This window comes from Arachis hypogaea, chromosome 19 (assembly GCF_003086295.3).
Source record: "Arachis hypogaea cultivar Tifrunner chromosome 19, arahy.Tifrunner.gnm2.J5K5, whole genome shotgun sequence".
NCBI lineage: Eukaryota > Viridiplantae > Streptophyta > Magnoliopsida > Fabales > Fabaceae > Arachis > Arachis hypogaea.
Window position 1 is genome coordinate 13,775,173 of NC_092054.1, and position 20,027 is coordinate 13,795,199.

The 20,027-nt window shown below is 36.6% G+C and overlaps 1 protein-coding gene across 1 annotated transcript; it reads left to right on the forward strand.

Annotated features, from left to right (window-relative positions):
• The first annotated feature begins 3,797 nt into the window (after positions 1-3,797).
• Positions 3,798-4,883, forward strand: LOC112777949 (pentatricopeptide repeat-containing protein At5g61800-like). Its single transcript, XM_025822329.1, has 2 exons — positions 3,798-3,802; positions 4,097-4,883. Exons 1-2 carry the CDS (start codon positions 3,798-3,800, stop codon positions 4,881-4,883), a joined length of 792 nt encoding a protein of 263 aa, XP_025678114.1.
• Positions 4,884-20,027: the final 15,144 nt, after the last annotated feature.

The window sequence follows — 20,027 nt, forward strand, 5'->3', positions numbered from 1 at the left end:
GCCGCCGAACTGTCTTTGATGATGGAGGTTCCGTTGCCGAGCTATTGAGTTGCCGCTGCCGCCGTTGGGTTCGCTGGGAGTGTGAGCCCGAACGGGAATGAGAAAGAACAGGAAGGTGGCCACCGTGGGTGTCACTGTCAGAGGAGGAAAAGGACGTTCCGTTGTGCACCGCCGTTCCGGGAACCACCGCTGCCTCTGCCGCCGAATAACGCATTGTCAGTAAGGGTTTTGCTTTTAATCTCTGTTTTTCTGAATTCTTGGAACATTGTGGTCACTACAGAGCTTTTACAGTTGCTGTCATCGGAGCCTGGGGCTGTTGTCATCACTTGAGGTAGCTGCCGGAGCTTCTGCCCCTCCATTGCGGCATTTTTCTTTAACTGTGGTAATTTATTCTAGCCTTGGAATTCTTACTGTTATTATTCTGCTATAAAATTGAGAAGTTCATGATGTTAATATGCTAGGGTCAAGTTCTGGAAACTGTATGATTAAAATAGAGGCTGTTGCGGTGTCGACCTTCTTCGTTTCTTGTGGTTGCTGCCGCGAGTTAAGACTAAAAAGGGACCCTTGATGCGTTAACCCTTAAAGGTTTCGACTTTTGAGGTAGGGGCATTTTTCTTAAACTTGTTTTATTTTCCAGAGTTGTTATAAATCGATATTAATGAGTAAAATACATTTTTTGTGATTTCGTGAGTCTTATGAATTGAATTGAGTTGTTTTGGATGAATGAGATTGTTAGTTCGATTGATTGAGTGATTAAATGAGGAAGTTGAATATTCTAACTAGTTGACTGATGTGGTTAAAGTGGTTTTCCTCGAATTATTGGAAGAGATTTAGTAAATTTAATTTTAGAAACGATTTGGTTTAGAAAAGATTGAATGTTGAAATCTGATTTGAACCCGATTTAATATCGGAATTTGATTTTAGAACAAATTTGGAAAAGACTTAATATTTGAAAATGGTTTGTTTATTGAGAATGATTTGCTATTTTGGAAAATGAATCAAAAAGGGTTTGAGGAACGGTTTGGTTTGAAACTGTTTAGAAAAGACTGAGAATTCTTAATTATTGACTGATTGCTGTTGGTTGAAGTTGATTAAAATTGCGATTTATAGGATTGGTTGATTGAATTCTAGATTTTGTATTTTCCTTGGGTTGAGTGTTGTAATGGTTGTTGGAAGTGATTTAACTGGTTAACAGGTGTTTGGTTTGGTTTGGTTGGAACCCGAAAAGGGTGGCAGAATCCGAGTTTTAGAGGAGATGCTGCCGAAATTTTATAAAATTGGAAGTTTTATTTGAAGTAATTGTTTAAAAAGATTTAGTTCTTAAACATTATATGTTTAAGATTGATTTATTTAGAAAATAAAGAATTATGTTTTGGATTGAGATTGTTGATTAACGGAAAGAAGGATGATGAGGATTGATTTGAAATATGATTTTTGAATGAATTTGGAAATGGGATATGGATTGACGAATGATGATAATATTGAGAATGATTTAGATATTGATGAATGATGAATGAATTATTTATGTTGCTTATGAATTTGAAATATCTGAGATACGAGGTTCCCTGGATTAAGTGCCGTGGCTTGCCACCACGTGTACCAGGTTGAAAACTCGATACTCTGTTGACCCTACGACGTAAGTGTGACCGGGCACTATATAAATTCCCGGGAATGTTACCCCCATTGAGCAATATTGATTATTTGAGAAAAAGCTATGCGTAGACTCTTGGGGATGCACGTCGGGGGACAGTCTAAGGGCAATTCAGACTTGTCGGGTTGGCTGGATAACCGACAGATGAGCCTCATCAGCCATAGGACAGGCATGCATCATATGCATTTGTATGCTTTGCTTGGGTTTGAACTTGTTTTGGTTTGCCTAATTGCTAAACTGTTCTTAACTGCTACTTGAACTATTTGCTGTAACTGCTACCTACTTGTGCTTTCCTTGTCTGTCTTGCTTGTGTTTGTCCTGGCGTGCTACATTTGAGAATGAACTTTGGTGATGAATTAATGACTGTGTTGTCTGATTGCATGGTTGGTTTCTGATTGAGATTTTCTTATAAGAAGAAAGGTTTCGGACTTCTGAAAGATTAAACATTGTTTCTTTGAAAAAGTTTTGAACGATTTTCTATTGGTTTTAAAAGATTCATAAGGCAATGATAATCACTGAGTTTGAAAATAGTTTTCGTATTAAATATCTTCTTATGACAACTTTGAAACTCCGTGGTGAGACCGTGTGGTTAGGTTCTCACCCCCCTACAGTTTTACCCTTTTCAGGAACCGGATGAAGAAGCATTAAGAAGAGTTATACTGCGTTTGGTTTATATGTTGTAGTATTAATTAGATTATTTTCTTCCCTCGTCTTTGTTATTACAAGTTTGTAAGAGGGATATGAATTGTATGTTTTATATGTATAATATATTGAATTGTTATGTAAGGAGTCTTGTATATGAATCTATGCCTGTTTGTATTTTTCTTAAGATAAAATATTTATTTCTGGTTTTTTTCAAAGAAATCAGCGATACAGTGTCGAGTCATAGGCTCCTATTTTAATATTTAGTATGTAAAGTAGTCGTAATACTTCTTGCTATCAGAGTAGTGCAGCCGGAAGTGTGATTTCTGATAGTGAGGGTGTTACAGTTTTATAGGCGGAAATTATTAAGTAATTACGTAAAAATTAGCAACGAACAAGCAATAAGAATTCAAAAAAAATCTATTATATAATACCAATTTCGTAATTAAAATATGTCACATATCATATTCTCATATATTCTATTTATTATCTGTTCTATTATATAAAAATCAAGTTTTTGTACTTAATGATGGAATTGACGTGAGATGCTTATGAGGGTGTTTAGAAATTTGTTTCTTTTAACTCATTAAATACAATTTTTTATGATAAATTAACTATATCAACTAATTAATTTGATTAGATATTTAAATATTACATAATTTATTATAATTTATATCAATTTGATTTGGTAGTATTTTTTAATTTATTTCTTTTAATGTTCTATTATTATTTTTTAATTTATTAAATTAAATTAATTATACTAATTATCTGTATTAATTAATTAGATTAGATTAATTAATTAATCATTAAAATAATAAATCTATGAATAAAATAGGTTTTCGAGATATTTTTCATTAATAATTAAATCAAATCAAATCATATTTATTGAGCTAAATTTAAATAATGTGAATTAAGGACTAAAATAAAATAAGATAATTTTTAATTATTTAAATTGAATGCAATAAATAAAATTAATTTTATTAGATAATCATGGTCTTCTGGTGTTCTATATATTGATAACCACACAAAATTATAAAATCATCATTTTTATTGCTTTTGCTGTTTCAACTTTTTTTATGTATAAATGTACTCAAAGTGAGAAGGTATGGATGAGTGTTTCATTAATTGTTTGTTTGATAAATATTATAATCTGAAAATGTCTCAATTTAGGTATTCTACCGCTGTCGATGGAAGTTGAACCTTTAATAATTCAAAGTGACTATGATATTTTTTATAGTATTACATAGAAAAATATTTTTTAAAATGAATATACCCATTGTAATTAATTTTCTTTGTCAATATGTTATCTTTTACCTAACAAACAATATCCATGTTGTATTATTTTTATCAGAAGTCATACATAATTGATTGATAATTCTATATATAAAAATACTCATGTAGTAACTAAATACCATATTGATATCTCGCTAAAGTTAATTCTCCTATGATTATGCGAATGTATAGCACTATCAGATGAAAATTGATTGGATTACATTTATTTCCAATGAGGTAGATGATCTTTTAGGCCTAATCATGGTCCGAGTTGATGAAAATTTAAAAAATGCTAACAATACAAATACTTTTTATTTTTAGGAAAAGTATATAGAACCAAGAGATTACCAGCCAAAAACTAAACAAAACCACATTAATTTATATTAATAATTAATTTTAAATTTTTTAAATTTAAAATTCAAAATTTAAAAAATTTAAAATTAATTAAGTAAACCTAATTAAAACCTATAAAAACAACCTTCATCTTCTCTCTCACATTAACCTACCCACCACCAACAATCACGCACACAGATCTCTCTCTTACCGTCAGACCCTCTCCATCTCCTCACCACGACCCACTCCTCTTTTATCACTAACCCACTCCTCTTCTATCACCGCGACCCACACCCTCCTCTCCTCTCCTTCCTCCGCCCTCTACAACTTCGTCACCCTCCGCCGCCTCTCCCTCGCCCCTGACTTCCACACCTTCCCTTTTGCGTTCAAGGCATGTTCCCTCCTCCCTTCTTCTTCTTCCATCTCCATCTCCCTCTCGCTACACTCCCAGGCCTTCAAATTCGACTTTCTTGCTGATCCTTTCTCCCTCAACACCCTCATATGCGTTTATTCCCTCCATCGTCGCGTCCATGATGCCCACAAGCTGTTCAACGAGAGTTCTCACAGGGATGTTGTCTCTTATAATGCCATGGTTCATGGGTTCCTTAAAATTAGTGAGACTACGCGCACGCGGGAACTGTTCGACGAAATGCCAGAACGAGATTCTGTGTCTTGGGGCACCATGATTGCCGGTTATAGCAACGCGAAGCTGTGTTATGAAGCCATTGATTTGTTTAATGAGATGATTGGATTGGGGATTAGGCCAGATAATATAGATCTGGCAAATGTTCTCTCAGCTTGTGCTCAAACGGGAGAGTTGGAACAGGGTAGGATAGTGCATGATTACATTACAAGAAATGGGATTCAGATTGATTCGTATCTGGCCACTGGGTTGGTGGACCTGTATGCAAAGTGTGGCTGTCTTGAGAACGCAAGGGATGCACAATTAAAAGAGACTACAAACTACATAATTACAGAAATATAAAAAAAAAGATTCATTTAATATGAAAAAAATATCCTAATACTTAACAAAAGAAATATCCAGTTATATTTTAGCAAAAATAATTAAATATCTATAAAATTTTAAAAAAATATAAAATTTTTAAAGAAATAGAGACATTCACATTTGCAATCAAAAAAATTCGAAAAATATATAAAAGAACATCCATTTAGTATGAAAAAGAAACATTTTGATACTTAGAAGAAGAAACATCCATATATATTAATTCGTAGAGATTTTGGATTCACCCAAAGGTATTTTGGCTGATTTTTGGCTAATACCCTTTTGGTTCCCTAGAATTACTCTTATTTTTAATACCCAATAATAAATACATAAATTAAAACTAATATTGTTTCGTACAAAATTATAAAATGTATAGTATACTCAAAACATATCCAATCCGTATTAACTGTCATTATTTATCAATTACGTTATGACAAATCTGGTTATTAAAAAAATTAAAATTAACCTAAATATACACAATATTATTTTATGCTTTTTATTTTTAATTTATTATCATAAAAAAATTATATATATTATAAGAGAACCTCATCTTTTTACCAATGGTTCTTTCATTCAATGATTTCTATAAAAAATAATATTGTGTTTGGCAAGAATATATGGGATTTTGAAAGGTTGAAGCATAAGTTTAATTCTTAACAATTTGTAGATAAAGTGTAGAGTAGATAAAAAGACAGTTAATAAAAGAATAAATGGTTAAATCTTCCTCAATACTAACAATCGTAGTGTATGATAGGTGTTCTATAATTTTTTTGAATTTGATTGTTTCTTTATTATTATATGTTGTTCTATTTAATTTATGCTAAAAAGACTTATGATAATCATCTTATCGTGGTAGTATAAAAGATATAGGTATTATATTTACTTTGTATGCTCTTAAATCTCATGTTCTTGATGAGTATTCGTGACTGAGTAATTATTAAAAGAAATTGGTTTAATATCCATTTTATATTCTATTTAAATTATAATAGTGAGTAAATATTTTTTTTCAAAATAAATAATACGATTTTTTCATAAAAACAACGTTTAAATAATTGTAAAATTAGATTATACCACCGACGATGATAAATATTTTGGCATTAAATCTGCTATAAAACAAATTTTTAGAAATAGAATGTTATATTATATAATTTAGTTATATTTTTCTTATCTTGAATCTATATTATTTAGATTGGTATATTTCTAAAAAGAGTTATTCATTTTTTTTAAATTATTAAATCAAATCAGTTACACACTAATTAATTAGGTTGATTAAATATTTAGATATCTTATAATTTAATATAATTTAATTTATATAGATACATGACTTTTACAGTTTTATTATTCATTGTAATAAATTTTAGAGATAATTTTTGCAAGTTATAATTTATTTTTTACCTGCATATTCAACTTTTAAGAATAATTTTTTTAATTTTGTATTTATAAATAAATTATTTTCTACTTTAATATAAGAATTTTTTTATAAATTTTTTTATTGCGCAATTTACTTTATCAAAAATAAATTAATTTATGAAAATTTAAACTTGAGTGTTTGCTATTGTTAAACTCAAATTTTAATTTATTTTATCATATTATTATATAAATATTTAATTCTTTGATTAAACACTTATTTGATTACAAAATGATATTATATGTTACTTTTATATTAGCAATTAAATTTCAGTTACTATACAAATATTATATTTTAGGTAATTGTATATTTTTTTTGTTATTTTAAAAATTATTATATAATTTTAAGATCATTTAATTATTTTTATTTTTTTAAAAGTATTGTCATTATAGGGACCCAATTAAAAGGAAAAAAAGTATAGGGACCTAATTGAAAATTTTGTGAAACTATAGGGACCAGCAGAATAATTAAACCTATAATTAATGATCATAATTAAAAGTCTTTATTTTATTTCAATTTGTTCAGGACATATTTATCTTAAATTTTATTTCTTTATTAATTAGTATTTTTCGTACATTTAATTGTCATTAATTTATATAAATTAAAATGTATAACTTAAAAAAATAGATACGTGTCTAAAAAATAAAAAATATTTTTTTGTTAGTAAAAAATTTATGTTGCTTTAGCTTTTTTTTTTGGCATCATATCTTACATTTTTATTATAATTAAAAGTTAGAGGTAAATTATTAAATATAAATTAGTAAAAAAAATATAATACTTAATAAATTATCATAATCACATTTAAAGATATTTAAGTTATTTTCATATAATAAAAGTGATATGCTTTAAAAAATATTTATATATAATTTACTAACAAATATATGAGATATTTATCATAATTTTTATTTTTGATAAAAATATCATTGTATTAAAGTGATGCATTTTAAAAATGTAAACCCCGCTAAATTCGGTAAATAATTAGTTAATAAATTGAATTTCAATTAGGAAAATTAAAAATGCAAAACTAATATCAAAATAGGATAGAGCCCGTCAAAACGAGAATTTTAATACCAATTTAAAAAATTTGGCCCAAAATTGGACTGGAAGGACCAAACTGGTTGAACCAAGGCCCAAACCGGGCCCGTAGGTCCAACCGAACCTAAACACTTAAAGAAGACAGTAAGGGGAGGAAGAAGAGCCCCCAAACCCTTAACCACCTTTGATCCACCATGACTCTTCCGTCCGAGCTCCGATCGCTGCACCGTTTGTGGCCACGCGTCCATCTCTACCTTTCTATCAGATCAATTTCACTGGTAAGCCTCATTTTCGATTCAGAATCTCTACTCCTCTTTCTTTGGTGAAATTGAAATCCTATAGTGAAATCTTGTCCAATTTTGTGTTTTAGGTTCGAGTTAGCTTTCAGAGCTTAATGGGCTCGAGCTATTAAGCATATGGGTATAGTAAGGACACCCTAACCCTAGCTCAATCTTGTATTTATAGTGGAAAAACTGAATTTGGAACATGTATATGAATTAGGTGTAGATTAAGTGGGTATATATGCATTGAAATTGAATTGGGAGTATTTGGAGGCTTGTTGGTGATCAAGGCTTGGTGTGTGGCTGGTTCATTTGCGCTAGAAGGGGCTGTGTTTTGCTTGTGAGGTTGCCTTGGGTGGAATAAAGTGATCGGCCAAGATATTATTTAAGTTTTGCATATTTAATATTTATGGTGTTGTGAAAACTTAGGTTAGAGGAACCATAGGATAAGTTGAATTTGTTAATTGCATTTAATGAATAATTTTGTAATGTTGTTGGAAGAAATTGTTGGTGAATATGTATTGGAATTATGAGGTGTTGAAGTTATTAATCGTATGCTCTTCGATTTATTTATGAGGGGTTGTGTTTATATGGATATATATTGATGGATTATGGTTGGTGTTGTTAATAAAGAGTTGTTATATGAGTTGATGGATTAATGTATAAAGGGTTGATAAATGTGTTAATGGAATAATGTGTGTGAAGGGTTGATAATCGCATTAATGGAATGGTATATGTGAAGGGTTGCTCATATATGTATATATGATATATGCTAATACAAAGTTGAGGTTATGGCTCATTGGATTGGTTAAAGATAGCTTGAAGTGGTTGTTGATGAATTGGGATTGGATATGTTAGCAATATGCATGTTTTAGAGATAAGGATTTATGAATGTGGTGAAAATAAGGTTTGGAAGTGATTTGGTAAAAAGTGATTTTTATGAACTTTGGACGTCCATAATTTACTCCAAAAATTTCGGATTGAGTTGTGATTTGTTGCAAATGAAAGATGGTTCTATGAGCTTTTGATTGATATCAATTTTGTGAAAAACGGAATTTCGTAGAGAAAGTTATGGACGTTGAAAGTTTGGTGTATAAATCTATGTTACAGGATGGCAAAACTGGTTGTAGCAAGCTTTCTGGGCATTCTGTCCATTTTTGAAAAACGCCCATCCACGCGTACGCGTGGCGTGGAATTTTGGCAACGCATGCGCGAGAAGCATGCGTACGGTTGTGTGTGCATATTCACGCGTACGCGTGGATGCTGCCTGCTGCAAAAAATTGATTTTGACTATTTTTAAACCAATTTTCCACTTCTAAACCTCCATTTTCTTCCCTTAAGGCTTAAAGTATGATTTTCGGTCTAGTGGATAAAAGAAGCTAGGAAAACAAGATATCTTGAGGGTGAAGAAAGTTGTAAATGGTGGCTTTATGAAGAAAATAAGAATGTTAACGAAGTTTAATGCTAAGGCTTGATAATTGATGATGTATTGATAATGAAATTTCCATGGCTTATGAATAATGATATCTGAGATATGAGTTTCCCTGGGTAAGAACTGAGGCTCACCACCACGTGTTCCAGGTTGAATATCGATACTCTGTTGACCCTACGTCGTAAGGGTGACCGGGCATGTAAAACTCGGTTAATTAACGGTTAATTAACGATTAATTAACTCATAAATGAGAATTTATTCTAGAAATCCAAAAATGTGATTTTTATGGCTAAATATGATAGAGGAGATTGAGACGAGAATGTCGATACCAATTTTGTAGAAAACGGACCAAGATTGGACCGAACGGACCAAACCGAGTCAATCGGACCCCTAGTGGCCCTTGGCCCAACATAACTAAATCCTAAAACCCTCATTTCAGCACTCTCTCTCCTCACTACACTCAAGAAACACGCTGAAATGGAGGCCAAGGGGGGAAGAACACTCTCTCAAGTTCCATCTCTCCTTTAATCTTCAAATCACCATAACTTTTGATCTAGAGCTCTGATTGCCGCATCATTTGCGGCCACATGTTCACCATGGAGAGCTCTACAAAACCCACTACTTTATTTTTTAGGTAACCCAGGAAATCATTTCAGTTCTTCATCCCTAATTTTCGAATTTCATGGGTGAAAATGTTGAGATTTTGGGCTCTTTGATGTTATAGGACACAACTCTCTTGAAGGAGAAGATTAATCTTGTCTTCTTGGACCTTGGGTGTGGTAAAACTCTCAACTCTAGTGTAATTTATTGTTCTATGATGTTTGGGTATTGAGATGTTGTGTATGGGTATGATGATTGTGGCTTAGGTTGTGTGTATGTGGGTATTGGAGCTTGATTGAGACTTTGAAAAGCTTAAAAAGGGATTTTGGTGATAAAAATCTGTTCTTAGAGGTGTTGAGACCTTGAGAGCTTGTGGACAAGTGGTTTGGAAGTGCTCCGGTTAAGCTTGGGAAATTGGCTAAGGTATGGTCTCGGTTTCCTGTATCTAAAATGTAATGTGGTGTGAAAACTTAGGCTAGAGGCCCTAAGATAGGCATTGAATTGTCGATGTTGTTGAATGGTTGAGATATATGATGTGGTCATATATGTGATTATGAATATTGATGCCTTGATGGTGTGATATATGAGAAAAATGCATGTTGTGATATATGCTTGATGAATGTTTGAGGTTGAATTGAGGATGGAACCATATTGAGAGTGAGCATGGTAGTGATTATGTGTAATGTTGGTTAATTGGTAATGGTGTGATTGGAAATTGTGATGAGGAAGGGTATATGCCATGTTAATGTATTTAATATTGGGCTAATTGTTTGAGATGGGATGAAATGGTGAGATATTGGCTTGTAATATGTTAAATATGCTAATGTATGAGTTGAAGAGGCTTGAGTTGATTTTTGGCATACTTTCCTTGATTTTGAAAAGGGTTGGAATTGGGATGTTTTGAAAATGGCTCTTTGTGGTTTTGAATGAAAATGTGGTTTTTGGGCATACTCTGATGGGGTGTAACTTGAACTCCGGATCCCCGTTTTGTGCTAAATCTGTTTAAAACTGAAATTGGATCCGGGGTGGTTATACCGTTCGAAGAACGGGTGAAAAATGATTTAAAATGGATGAGTTATGTCCCTTGGAAGATTGGGGGTTTAATTTGTGAATTCTGCAAATTTTAACTTAGAAAAATTTTTGGCAAAATGACCCCCCACGCGTAGGCGTGCTTGAAGCGTATGCGTCGTTTTTCAGTAAAACGCCATCCACGCGTGCGCGTGGCTCACGCGTACGCGTTGATGTGCTAAAATGGTTGCCCAGCCAAAATTCCCGAGAGTTGCGCGAGCACTGTGCCAGTTCTGTGCATGGGGGCACAAACGCACCCATGCGTATGCGTGGCTGACGCGTAGGCGTCCCTTGACTATTTTCCCATGCACGCATGCGCGTGGGCGACGCATACGCATCGATGAATATTTGGCCATCCACGCGTGCACGTGGAGGACGCGTATGCGTGGCCCTGTTTTCATCCCAAAGTTGATCTTTGAGTTTTTAAAGTCAAATTTCATACTTTTAAGCCTCCGATCTCACCCCTTATGTCTTAAATCATTATGATATACCTAGCAATGAGAAAGGAGCTTAGAGATGTGGTAACTTGCAGATGAAGCAAGGGGAAAAGTTATGATCAATGATTATCAAAGATGATTATATGAGATACAGAAGATGGCGGTGGAAGTGCTTTATGTGCCATGAGCAGAAAAGGCTGTATTTGTTGATAAATTGGCTGGTTCTGGATTGAACCGTGAGCCGGATGGCTGAGTTTGTTGTCGAGTTACGACGGAGCCATTATTGATTATGGCCGAGTATAAATGCATATATACTATTGAATGAAATGTGAATGTTGCACTTCCACTATCTGAGATACGAGTTTTCCTGGGTGAAAGCAGTGGCTAGCCACCACGTGCTCCAGGTGGAGACTCGATACTCTGCTGCCTATGTCGTAAGTGTGGCCGGACACTGTGAAAATTCTGGATGAGCTCGCCCCTGTGAATATATACCAGTGAGGGTGTTGGATATGGATCATGATTATGATCACGATTATGTTGAGTATAACTCAAGTTGGGGATGCGCGACAGAGGGACAATCCAATGGTTAGCTACCAGGACTTGTCGGGTTGGCTATATAACCGACATATGATATCATGAGCTATTAGGGACAGGCGTTCATCATATGCATATTGTGTGAATTGTTTGAGATTGCCTATTTGACTACATATTACTTTCTAATTGTCTAAATGCCTTATCTGTTCCTATTTGTATATCTCTTGTCTGATATAACTGTGTTTGCCATATTATACTCCTGCTGGTGGTTGGGAGGATTGAAGGATTTGGAAAGGAAAGTATTAGTTAGACTGAAGAATCTTTAGTCAGTTGCCATTTATGGTTTAGCCTGTTTATAAGCTTTGATATATTTGGTGGAAGTTCTAGGATCGGCTTCGACTTTCTCAGGACATTACATGTTAGATATGTGGGTACTGTTACCATATTGAGAACCCCCGGTTCTCACCCATGCGAATTTTGTGGTTTTTAGATGCAGGACGCGAGGCTTCTCGTTGAGGCATGCTGGAGACTTTTGGATTAGCGAAGATCCTTGTTCTCGGGACTCTATTTTGGTTTATATGTTTTGCTTAGATACTTTTATCTCCACTGAATAATACAAACTGTGATGACTCCTCTTATAAGGGATTTTGGAGAATAGGTTCTCTTGTATTTATGTCCCTTTGGGTTTCCTTGGGGTTTCCTATTTTATTTACTTGTATATATTGCTAAGCTCGGACTGGTTATCTTCGCAACCGGATTATGAGTTTTGATATTCATGTTTTTGACATTCCTTTGTATATATATAATCTCGCGTTGGTTTATCCTTTGTTCGTCACGTTTTCGATCGGAGTGTTGCACTTTCGAGTTGCGATTTTGTTTTACCCCTTTTCTTCAAAGGATCCTAGTTATAATCTTTATTCACACTACTATATGTACTAAATTTTAATTTTTAGAGATCATAATACCTTGCCATCTCTGAATTATGACTTAAGCATAAGACTCTGTATGGTAGGGTGTTACATTATGGTATCAGAGCAGTTCGTTTCTATAGAGCCTGAGAGACTGACTGACTATGCTTCTTTGCATTCTCTGTATGTGTGTTATGTGCTATTAGTATATCTGCTTGATATAACTGGCATAAACGTTCATGAGCATGCATTTGGAACTTTGAAACACTAAACTTCCGATATTGAGACTGATCAATTTAATATCGATTGTTTGGTGTATATAGGAACCAGATGGCGCCTCATAGACACGGTAAAGGCCGTGGGAGAGGTCGTACTAATGCTCATGCGCCGGAGGTTAACCATAATGACCCGGTGAATTTTATGGCGGCGTTGGAGAATATGGCTGTGGCTATGCAGGCCACTGCCGAGGCTCTTGGGCAACAAATGAACCACCATGGCAATGATGGAGGCGGAGTCCAGGGCCCGATGACACTGGCAAACTTTTTAAAGGTTAATCCACCCAAGTTCAAGGGAACTACTAGCCCGACTGAAGCCGACACCTAGTTCCAGGCTATGGAGTGAGCACTACAAGCGCAGGTGGTGTCTGAAGGGCAACGTGTTGAGTTTGCTACCTACTTGCTCACTGGGGAAGCATCGCATTGGTGGCAAGGAGTCCGACGTCTCCTGCAGCAGGGTGATGACTATATCACCTGGAATTCCTTTCGGGAGGAGTTCTATAAGAAGTACTTTCCGACTTCTGCTAGGATGACCAAGGAACTCGAGTTGTTGTAGCTAAAATAGGGTACCATGTCTGTATCTGAGTATACCGACAAGTTTGAAGAGCTGTTCAGGTTCTCCCGTATGTGTCAGAGGACTCCGGTGGACTATGAGGAATGGAAGTGTATTAAGTATGAAGGAGGACTTCGGAGTGATATCTTCAGTTCAGTGGGACCAATGGAGATTAGGACTTCCTCCGAGTTGGTTAACAAGAGTAGGGTTGCTGAAGAGTGTGTTAAGAAGGCGGCTACTGAGAGAGGAAGTCACAAGGGATCATTCCCACAGAACCGAGGGAAGAACCTTGCACCTAGAGGTCCGCCTTTCAAGCGGGAGGCTCCTTCAGGAAGTCCAATAACAATAACAACTCCCAAGGAAAGAGATTTTGGAAGCAGCCTCAGAGTGAGCAAGCATGTGCTAGGTGCGGAAGTCACCATCCGGGAGCCCCGTGCAAGGCCGGGTGGGGCTTGTGCTATTCTTGCGGCAAGGCGGAACATAAAGCCGCAAACTGTCCGGAGAAGCAAAAGCAAGGTGCACGAAAAGCACAGCAGACTGGCTGGGTGTTCACCACTTCAGCTATAGGCACTGAGGGATCTGAGTCACTTATCCGAAGTAACTGTGAAATGACTGGTCAAACTTTAAATGCTTTATTTGATTCAGGAGCATCGCACTCATTCATTTCATTTGAAAAGGCTCATGAGTTAGGATTGAAGATTGTAGTCTAAGGTTATGACCTAAAGGTGTATAATGCCACCCATGAAGCCATGATAACTAGGCTAGGATACCCACAAGTTTTGTTTAGGGTCCAACAACGTGATTTTGTCCATAATTTAATTTGCTTGCCGATGATCGGTCTCGATCTTATCTTGGGTTTGGACTGGTTATCTAAGAACCATGTTCTGCTTGACTGTTCGACGAAATCGTTGTACCTTATGCCGGAAGATATAGAAGGGCCGGTTGTGGTGAATAGTTACTACTTGAATTCTATGATGGTGAATTGCTCTGGGACCGAATGTCAGGGTATCCTGTTGTTGACCGCGGGTGTTTCGGGTGATGATCAAAGATTAGAACAAATTCCGGTTGTGTGCGAGTTTTCGGAGGTGTTTCCCAACGACATTGATGAATTTCCACCTAACCGAGAGGTTGAGTTTGCTATTGAGTTGGTGCCTGGGGCTGGACCAATCTCGAGTGCTCCTTATAGGATGTCACCACTGGAAATGGCCGAGCTAAAGTCTCAGTTAGAGGATCTGTTAGGTAAGAACTTTATCCGACCAAGTGTTTCTCCGTGGGGTGCGCCAGTGCTACTGGTAAAGAAGAAGAATGGGAGTATGCGACTCTGTGTGGATTACAGGTAGCTGAACAAGGTCACAATAAAGAATAAGTACCCGTTGCCGAGAATTGATGATCTTATGGATCAGTTACAAGGAGCTGGAGTTTTCTCCAAGATTGATTTGCGATCCGGTTATCACCAAATAAGGGTAAGGGGAGAGGTTATCCCTAAGACCGCTTTGAAGACTCGTTATGGTCATTACGAGTACACTGTAATGTCTTTTGGGTTGATGAACGCTCCTGCAGTGTTTATGGATTACATGAACAGGGTCTTTCGTTCGTTTCTGGATAAATTCGTTGTTGTCTTCATTGACGATATACTGATTTACTCCAAGACCGAAGAGGAGCATGCAGAACACTTGAAGACCATGTTACAGATATTGAAGGAAAAGAAACTCTATGCGAAGCTGTCTAAATGTGAATTCTGGAAGAGTGAGGTGAAATTTTTGGGGCATGTAGTGAGTAAACAGGGGATAGCAGTTGATCCATCTAAGGTGGAGGCAGTGATGGAATGGAAGCAACCAACTACGGTAACTGAGATAAGGAGTTTTTTGGGCTTATCTGGCTATTACCAAAGATTTATCAAAGGCTTTTCGTAATTAGCTTTGCCATTGACAAAGTTAACCCGCAAGGACACACCATTTGTTTGGACTCCTGAGTGTAAGGAAAGCTTTCAGGCATTGAAGAAAAAGTTGACTACTGCACCTGTGTTGGTGTTATCTGAGCCGAACAAACCATTTGAGGTGTACTATGATGCCTCACTAAAGGGTTTAGGGTACGTGCTGATGCAGCATCATAATGTGGTGGCGTACGCCTCACGGCAGTTGAGACCTCATGAAGTTAGCTACTGATAAACCCCTATTTTATGATTTATTTTGTGCTCAATTGAGTGTTTTTATCAATTCTTCACCCACTTATTCATGTAAATTGTATGGTTTTACTATTCCTTCCTTATTTTATGATATGTGTGAAAACATGTTTCCTATGCTTTAAAAATATTAATTCTAATTATCCTTTATTACCATTCGATGCCGTGATCTGTGTGTTAAGTATGTTTAGGCTTCATAGGGCAGGAATGGCTTAGAGAACAGAAAGGAAACATACAAAAAATGGAAGAAAAGCACAAAAATGGAGTTTTGAAGAAAAAGGCAGCGACGCGTACGCATGGACGACACGGACGCATGTCTAGCGCAAAACGCAAGCGACGCGCACGCGTGGATGATGCAGACGCATGCTTGACGCAGAACACAAATGACGCGGATGCGTGACTGACACGTACGCATGACAAGGAAAAACTCCAAATGACGCGAACGCGTGACCCACGCGCACGCGTGACAGACGGCACGTGCAGAAATTGCAGAAAACGCTTCCAGCGATTTCTGGACCCTTTTTCGGCCCAAATCCAAGCCAAAAAACACAGAATAAAAACCAGAGAATGGGGGAATCAACAAGTGGAAGATATACAACTTTCATATTCACAATTTTAGGTTTTAGATGTAGCTTTTAGAGAGAGAGGTTCTCTCCTCTCTCTTAGGATTAGGATTAGGACTTAGGATTTCTATTATGATTAGGCTACTTCTCTTCAATTACAGGTTCAATGTTCCTTTAATTTATTTTCTACTTTTATTTATTCTATTACTTTAATTGTTATTTATCTTTCCAAATTGATTTATGAACTTTTTCATGTTAGATTTGAATATTCTATCTAATATAATTTGAGGTATTTCAGAATTAAGATTGCTTTGTTTTATTTATGTTATGGATATTTTCAATTTAATTTAGATTTCTTCTTCTTTTGGCTTTGGTTAAGTAATTGGTGACACTTGAATTATCAAACTCAGCAGTTGATCGGAAATTGGAATTGCTGATTAATTTGGATCCCTCTAAAGCTAGTCTTTCCATAGGAGTTGACTAGGACTTGAGGAATCAGGTTAATTAGTCCACTTGACTTTCCTTTATTTAGTAAGGTTTAACTAAGTGGGAGCAAAATCCAATTTTCATCACACCTGATAAGGATAACTAGGATAAGATTTCCAGTTCTCATACCTTGCCAAGAGATTTTCTAATTTTTAATTTATTTTTCTTGTCATTTAAATTACTTGTTCCTTATTTTAAAAACCCAAGACAAAATATACTTTTTTCATAACCAATAATAAATCATACTTTCCTGCAATTCCTTGAGAGACGACCCGAGGTTTAAATACTTCGGTTATAAATTTTATTGGGTTTTGTTACTTGTGACAACCAAACTTTTGTACGAAAGGATTCTCTGTTGGTTTAGAAACTATACTTACAACGCGATTATATTTGTGAATTTCTTTACCGGCAGAATTCCGATCGTCAACTACCCTACGCACGATTTAGAACTTGTTGCGGTTGTGTTTGGCTTGAAGTTGTGGAGGCATTATCTCTATGGGGTTAAGTTCCAAGTTTTCTCTGATCACAAGAGCTTGAAATACCTCTTTGATCAGAAAGAGCTCAATATGCGGCAGAAAAGGTGGATGGAATTACTAAAGGACTACGACTTTGAGTTAAAATACCATCTGGAGAAAGCGATTATAGTGGCGGATGCGTTAAGTCGGAAGTCGTTGTATGCGGCTTGGATGATGCTTCAAGAAGAGAAGTTACTCAAGGGATTCGAGAGCCTGAAGATTGGTGCTCAGGAAGTATCTGGAACCCTGTGTTTGAGTCGATTAGAGATCTCGAGTGACTTTAAATCTGAACTTCTAAAGGCTCATGAAGATGATGATGCGTTATGGAAGGTGTTACCAGCTATTGAGCAAGGGAAACGGTGGAAAGTGTCGGAGGATAAGGATGGACTATGGAGATTCAAGGATAGGATCATTGTACTGGATGTTGGCACTTTGAGGCAAGATATCTTAAAAGAAGCACACAAGAGTGGATTTTCTATTAAACCGGGGAGTACTAAGATGTACCATGGCCTAAAAGTGATGTGTTGGTGGCCGGGTATGAAGAATGATGTGGCGGAGTATATCTCGAAGTACTTAACTTGTCAAAAGGTAAAGATTGAACATCAAAGAGCTTCCGGGATGTTGCAACCTTTAGAGGTTCCGCAATGGAAGTGGGAAAGCATTGCGATGGACTTTGTGTCGGGATTGCCAATGACTAAGGCCGGTTTTGATACTGTCTGGGTGATTGTGGACCGACTGACGAAGTCAGCTCACTTTTTATCCATTCGGATGACTTACACCCTTGAGGAGCTAGCACGATTGTACATAAAAAAAATTGTGAGACTTCATGGTGTACCCGCTACTATAATCTTTGATAGAGATCCTCGTTTCACTTCGAGGTTTTGGGGTGCATTTCAGAAAGCTTTCGGAACCCGACTAAGCTTGAATACGGCTTACCATCCTCAAACAGATAGTCAATCTGAGAGGACGATCCAAACACTTGAGGACATGTTGAGAGCTTGTGTCTTGGACCAACCGGCGAGTTGGGATCGATATATGCCGTTAGTGGAGTTTGCATACAATAATAGCTACCATGCGAGCATCGGAATGGCTCCGTATGAGGCTTTGTATGGGAGAAAATGTCAATCTCCGCTGTTCTGGTATGAAGCGGGAGAGAAAGGCTTGTTGGGGCCGGAGATGATAGCTGAGACCACTGTACAAGTCAAGAAAATCTGAGATAGGATACTCACGGTGCAGAGTCACCAGAAGAGTTACGCCGATCAGAGGCAGAAGCCCTTGGAATTTGAGGAAGGAGACCATGTTTTCCTTAAAGTTACTCCGACCACGGGAGTAGGAAGGGCAATTAAAGCGAAGAAGTTGAACCCTCGATACATCGGTCCGTTTCAGATCCTGGAGAGGGTCGGACCGGTGGCGTATTGGATGGCACTACCACCTCACCTTTCGAACCTGCACGACGTGTTTCACGTGTCGCAGCTTCGGAAGTACACTCCTGATGCTAGCCATGTGTTAGAACCTGAATTGGTTCAGTTAAGAGAAGATTTGACGCTTCCCGTGGCTCCAGTCAGAATTGATGATACTAGTATCAAACGATTGCGTGGAAAAGAGATTCCATTAGTCAAAGTGGCATGGAGTCGAGGCGGTGTTGAGGAACACACTTGGGAGCTTGAGTCGGAGATGCGAACGGACTATCCACACTTATTCTCAGGTAATTGAATTTGAATTTTGTGGGCAAAATTCCCAATTAGGTGGGTAGAATGTACAACCCAGTTAATTAACAGCTAATTAACCCATAAATAAGAATGTATTCTAGAAAGCCAAAAATGTAATTTTTATGGCTAAATATGATAGAGGAGATTGAGACGAGAATGTCGATACCAATTTTGTAGAAAACGGACCAAGATTGGACTGAACGGGCCAAACTGGGCCAACCGGACCCCTAGTGGGCCCTTGGCCCAACATAACTAAACCCAAAAACCCTCATTTCAGCACTCTCTCTCCTCACAACACTCAAGAAACACGCTGAATGGAGGCCAAAGGGGGGGAAGAACACTCTCTCAAGTTCTATCTCTCCTCTAATCTTCAAACCACCATAACTTTTGATCTAGAGCTCCGATTGCCGCACCGTTTACAGCCACGTGTTCACCGCGGAAAGCTCTACAAAACCCACTACTTTATTTTTGAGGTAAGCCACGAAATCATTTCAGTTCTTCATCCCTAATTTTCGAATTTCATGGGTAAAAATGTTGAGATTTTGGACTCTTTGATGTTATAGGACCCAACTTTCTTGAAGGAGAAGATTAATCTTGTCTCCTTGGACCTTGGGTGTGGTAAGAATCTCAAACCTAGTGTAATTTGTTGTTCTATGATGTTTGGGTATTGAGATGTTGTGTATGGGTATGATGATTGTGGCTTAGGTTGTGTGTATGTGGGTATTGGAGCTTGATTGAGACTTTGAAAATCTTGAAAAGGGATTTTAGTGATAAAAATCTATTCTTGGAGGTGTTGAGACCTTGAGAGCTTGTGGACAAGTGGTTTGGAAGTGCTTCGGTTGAGCTTGGGAAATCGGCTAAGGTATGGTCTCGGTTTCCTGTATCTAAAATGTAATGTGGTGTGAAAACTTAGGCTAGAGGCCCTAAGATAGGCATTAAATTGTTGATGTTGTTGAATGGTTGAGATATATGATGTGGTCATATATGTGATTATGAATATTGATGCCTTGATGGTGTGATATATGAGAAAAATGCATGTTGTGATATATGCTTGATGAATGTTTGAGGTTGAATTGAGGATGGAACCATGTTGAGAGTGAGCATGGTAGTGATTATGTGTAATGTTGGTTAATTGGTAAT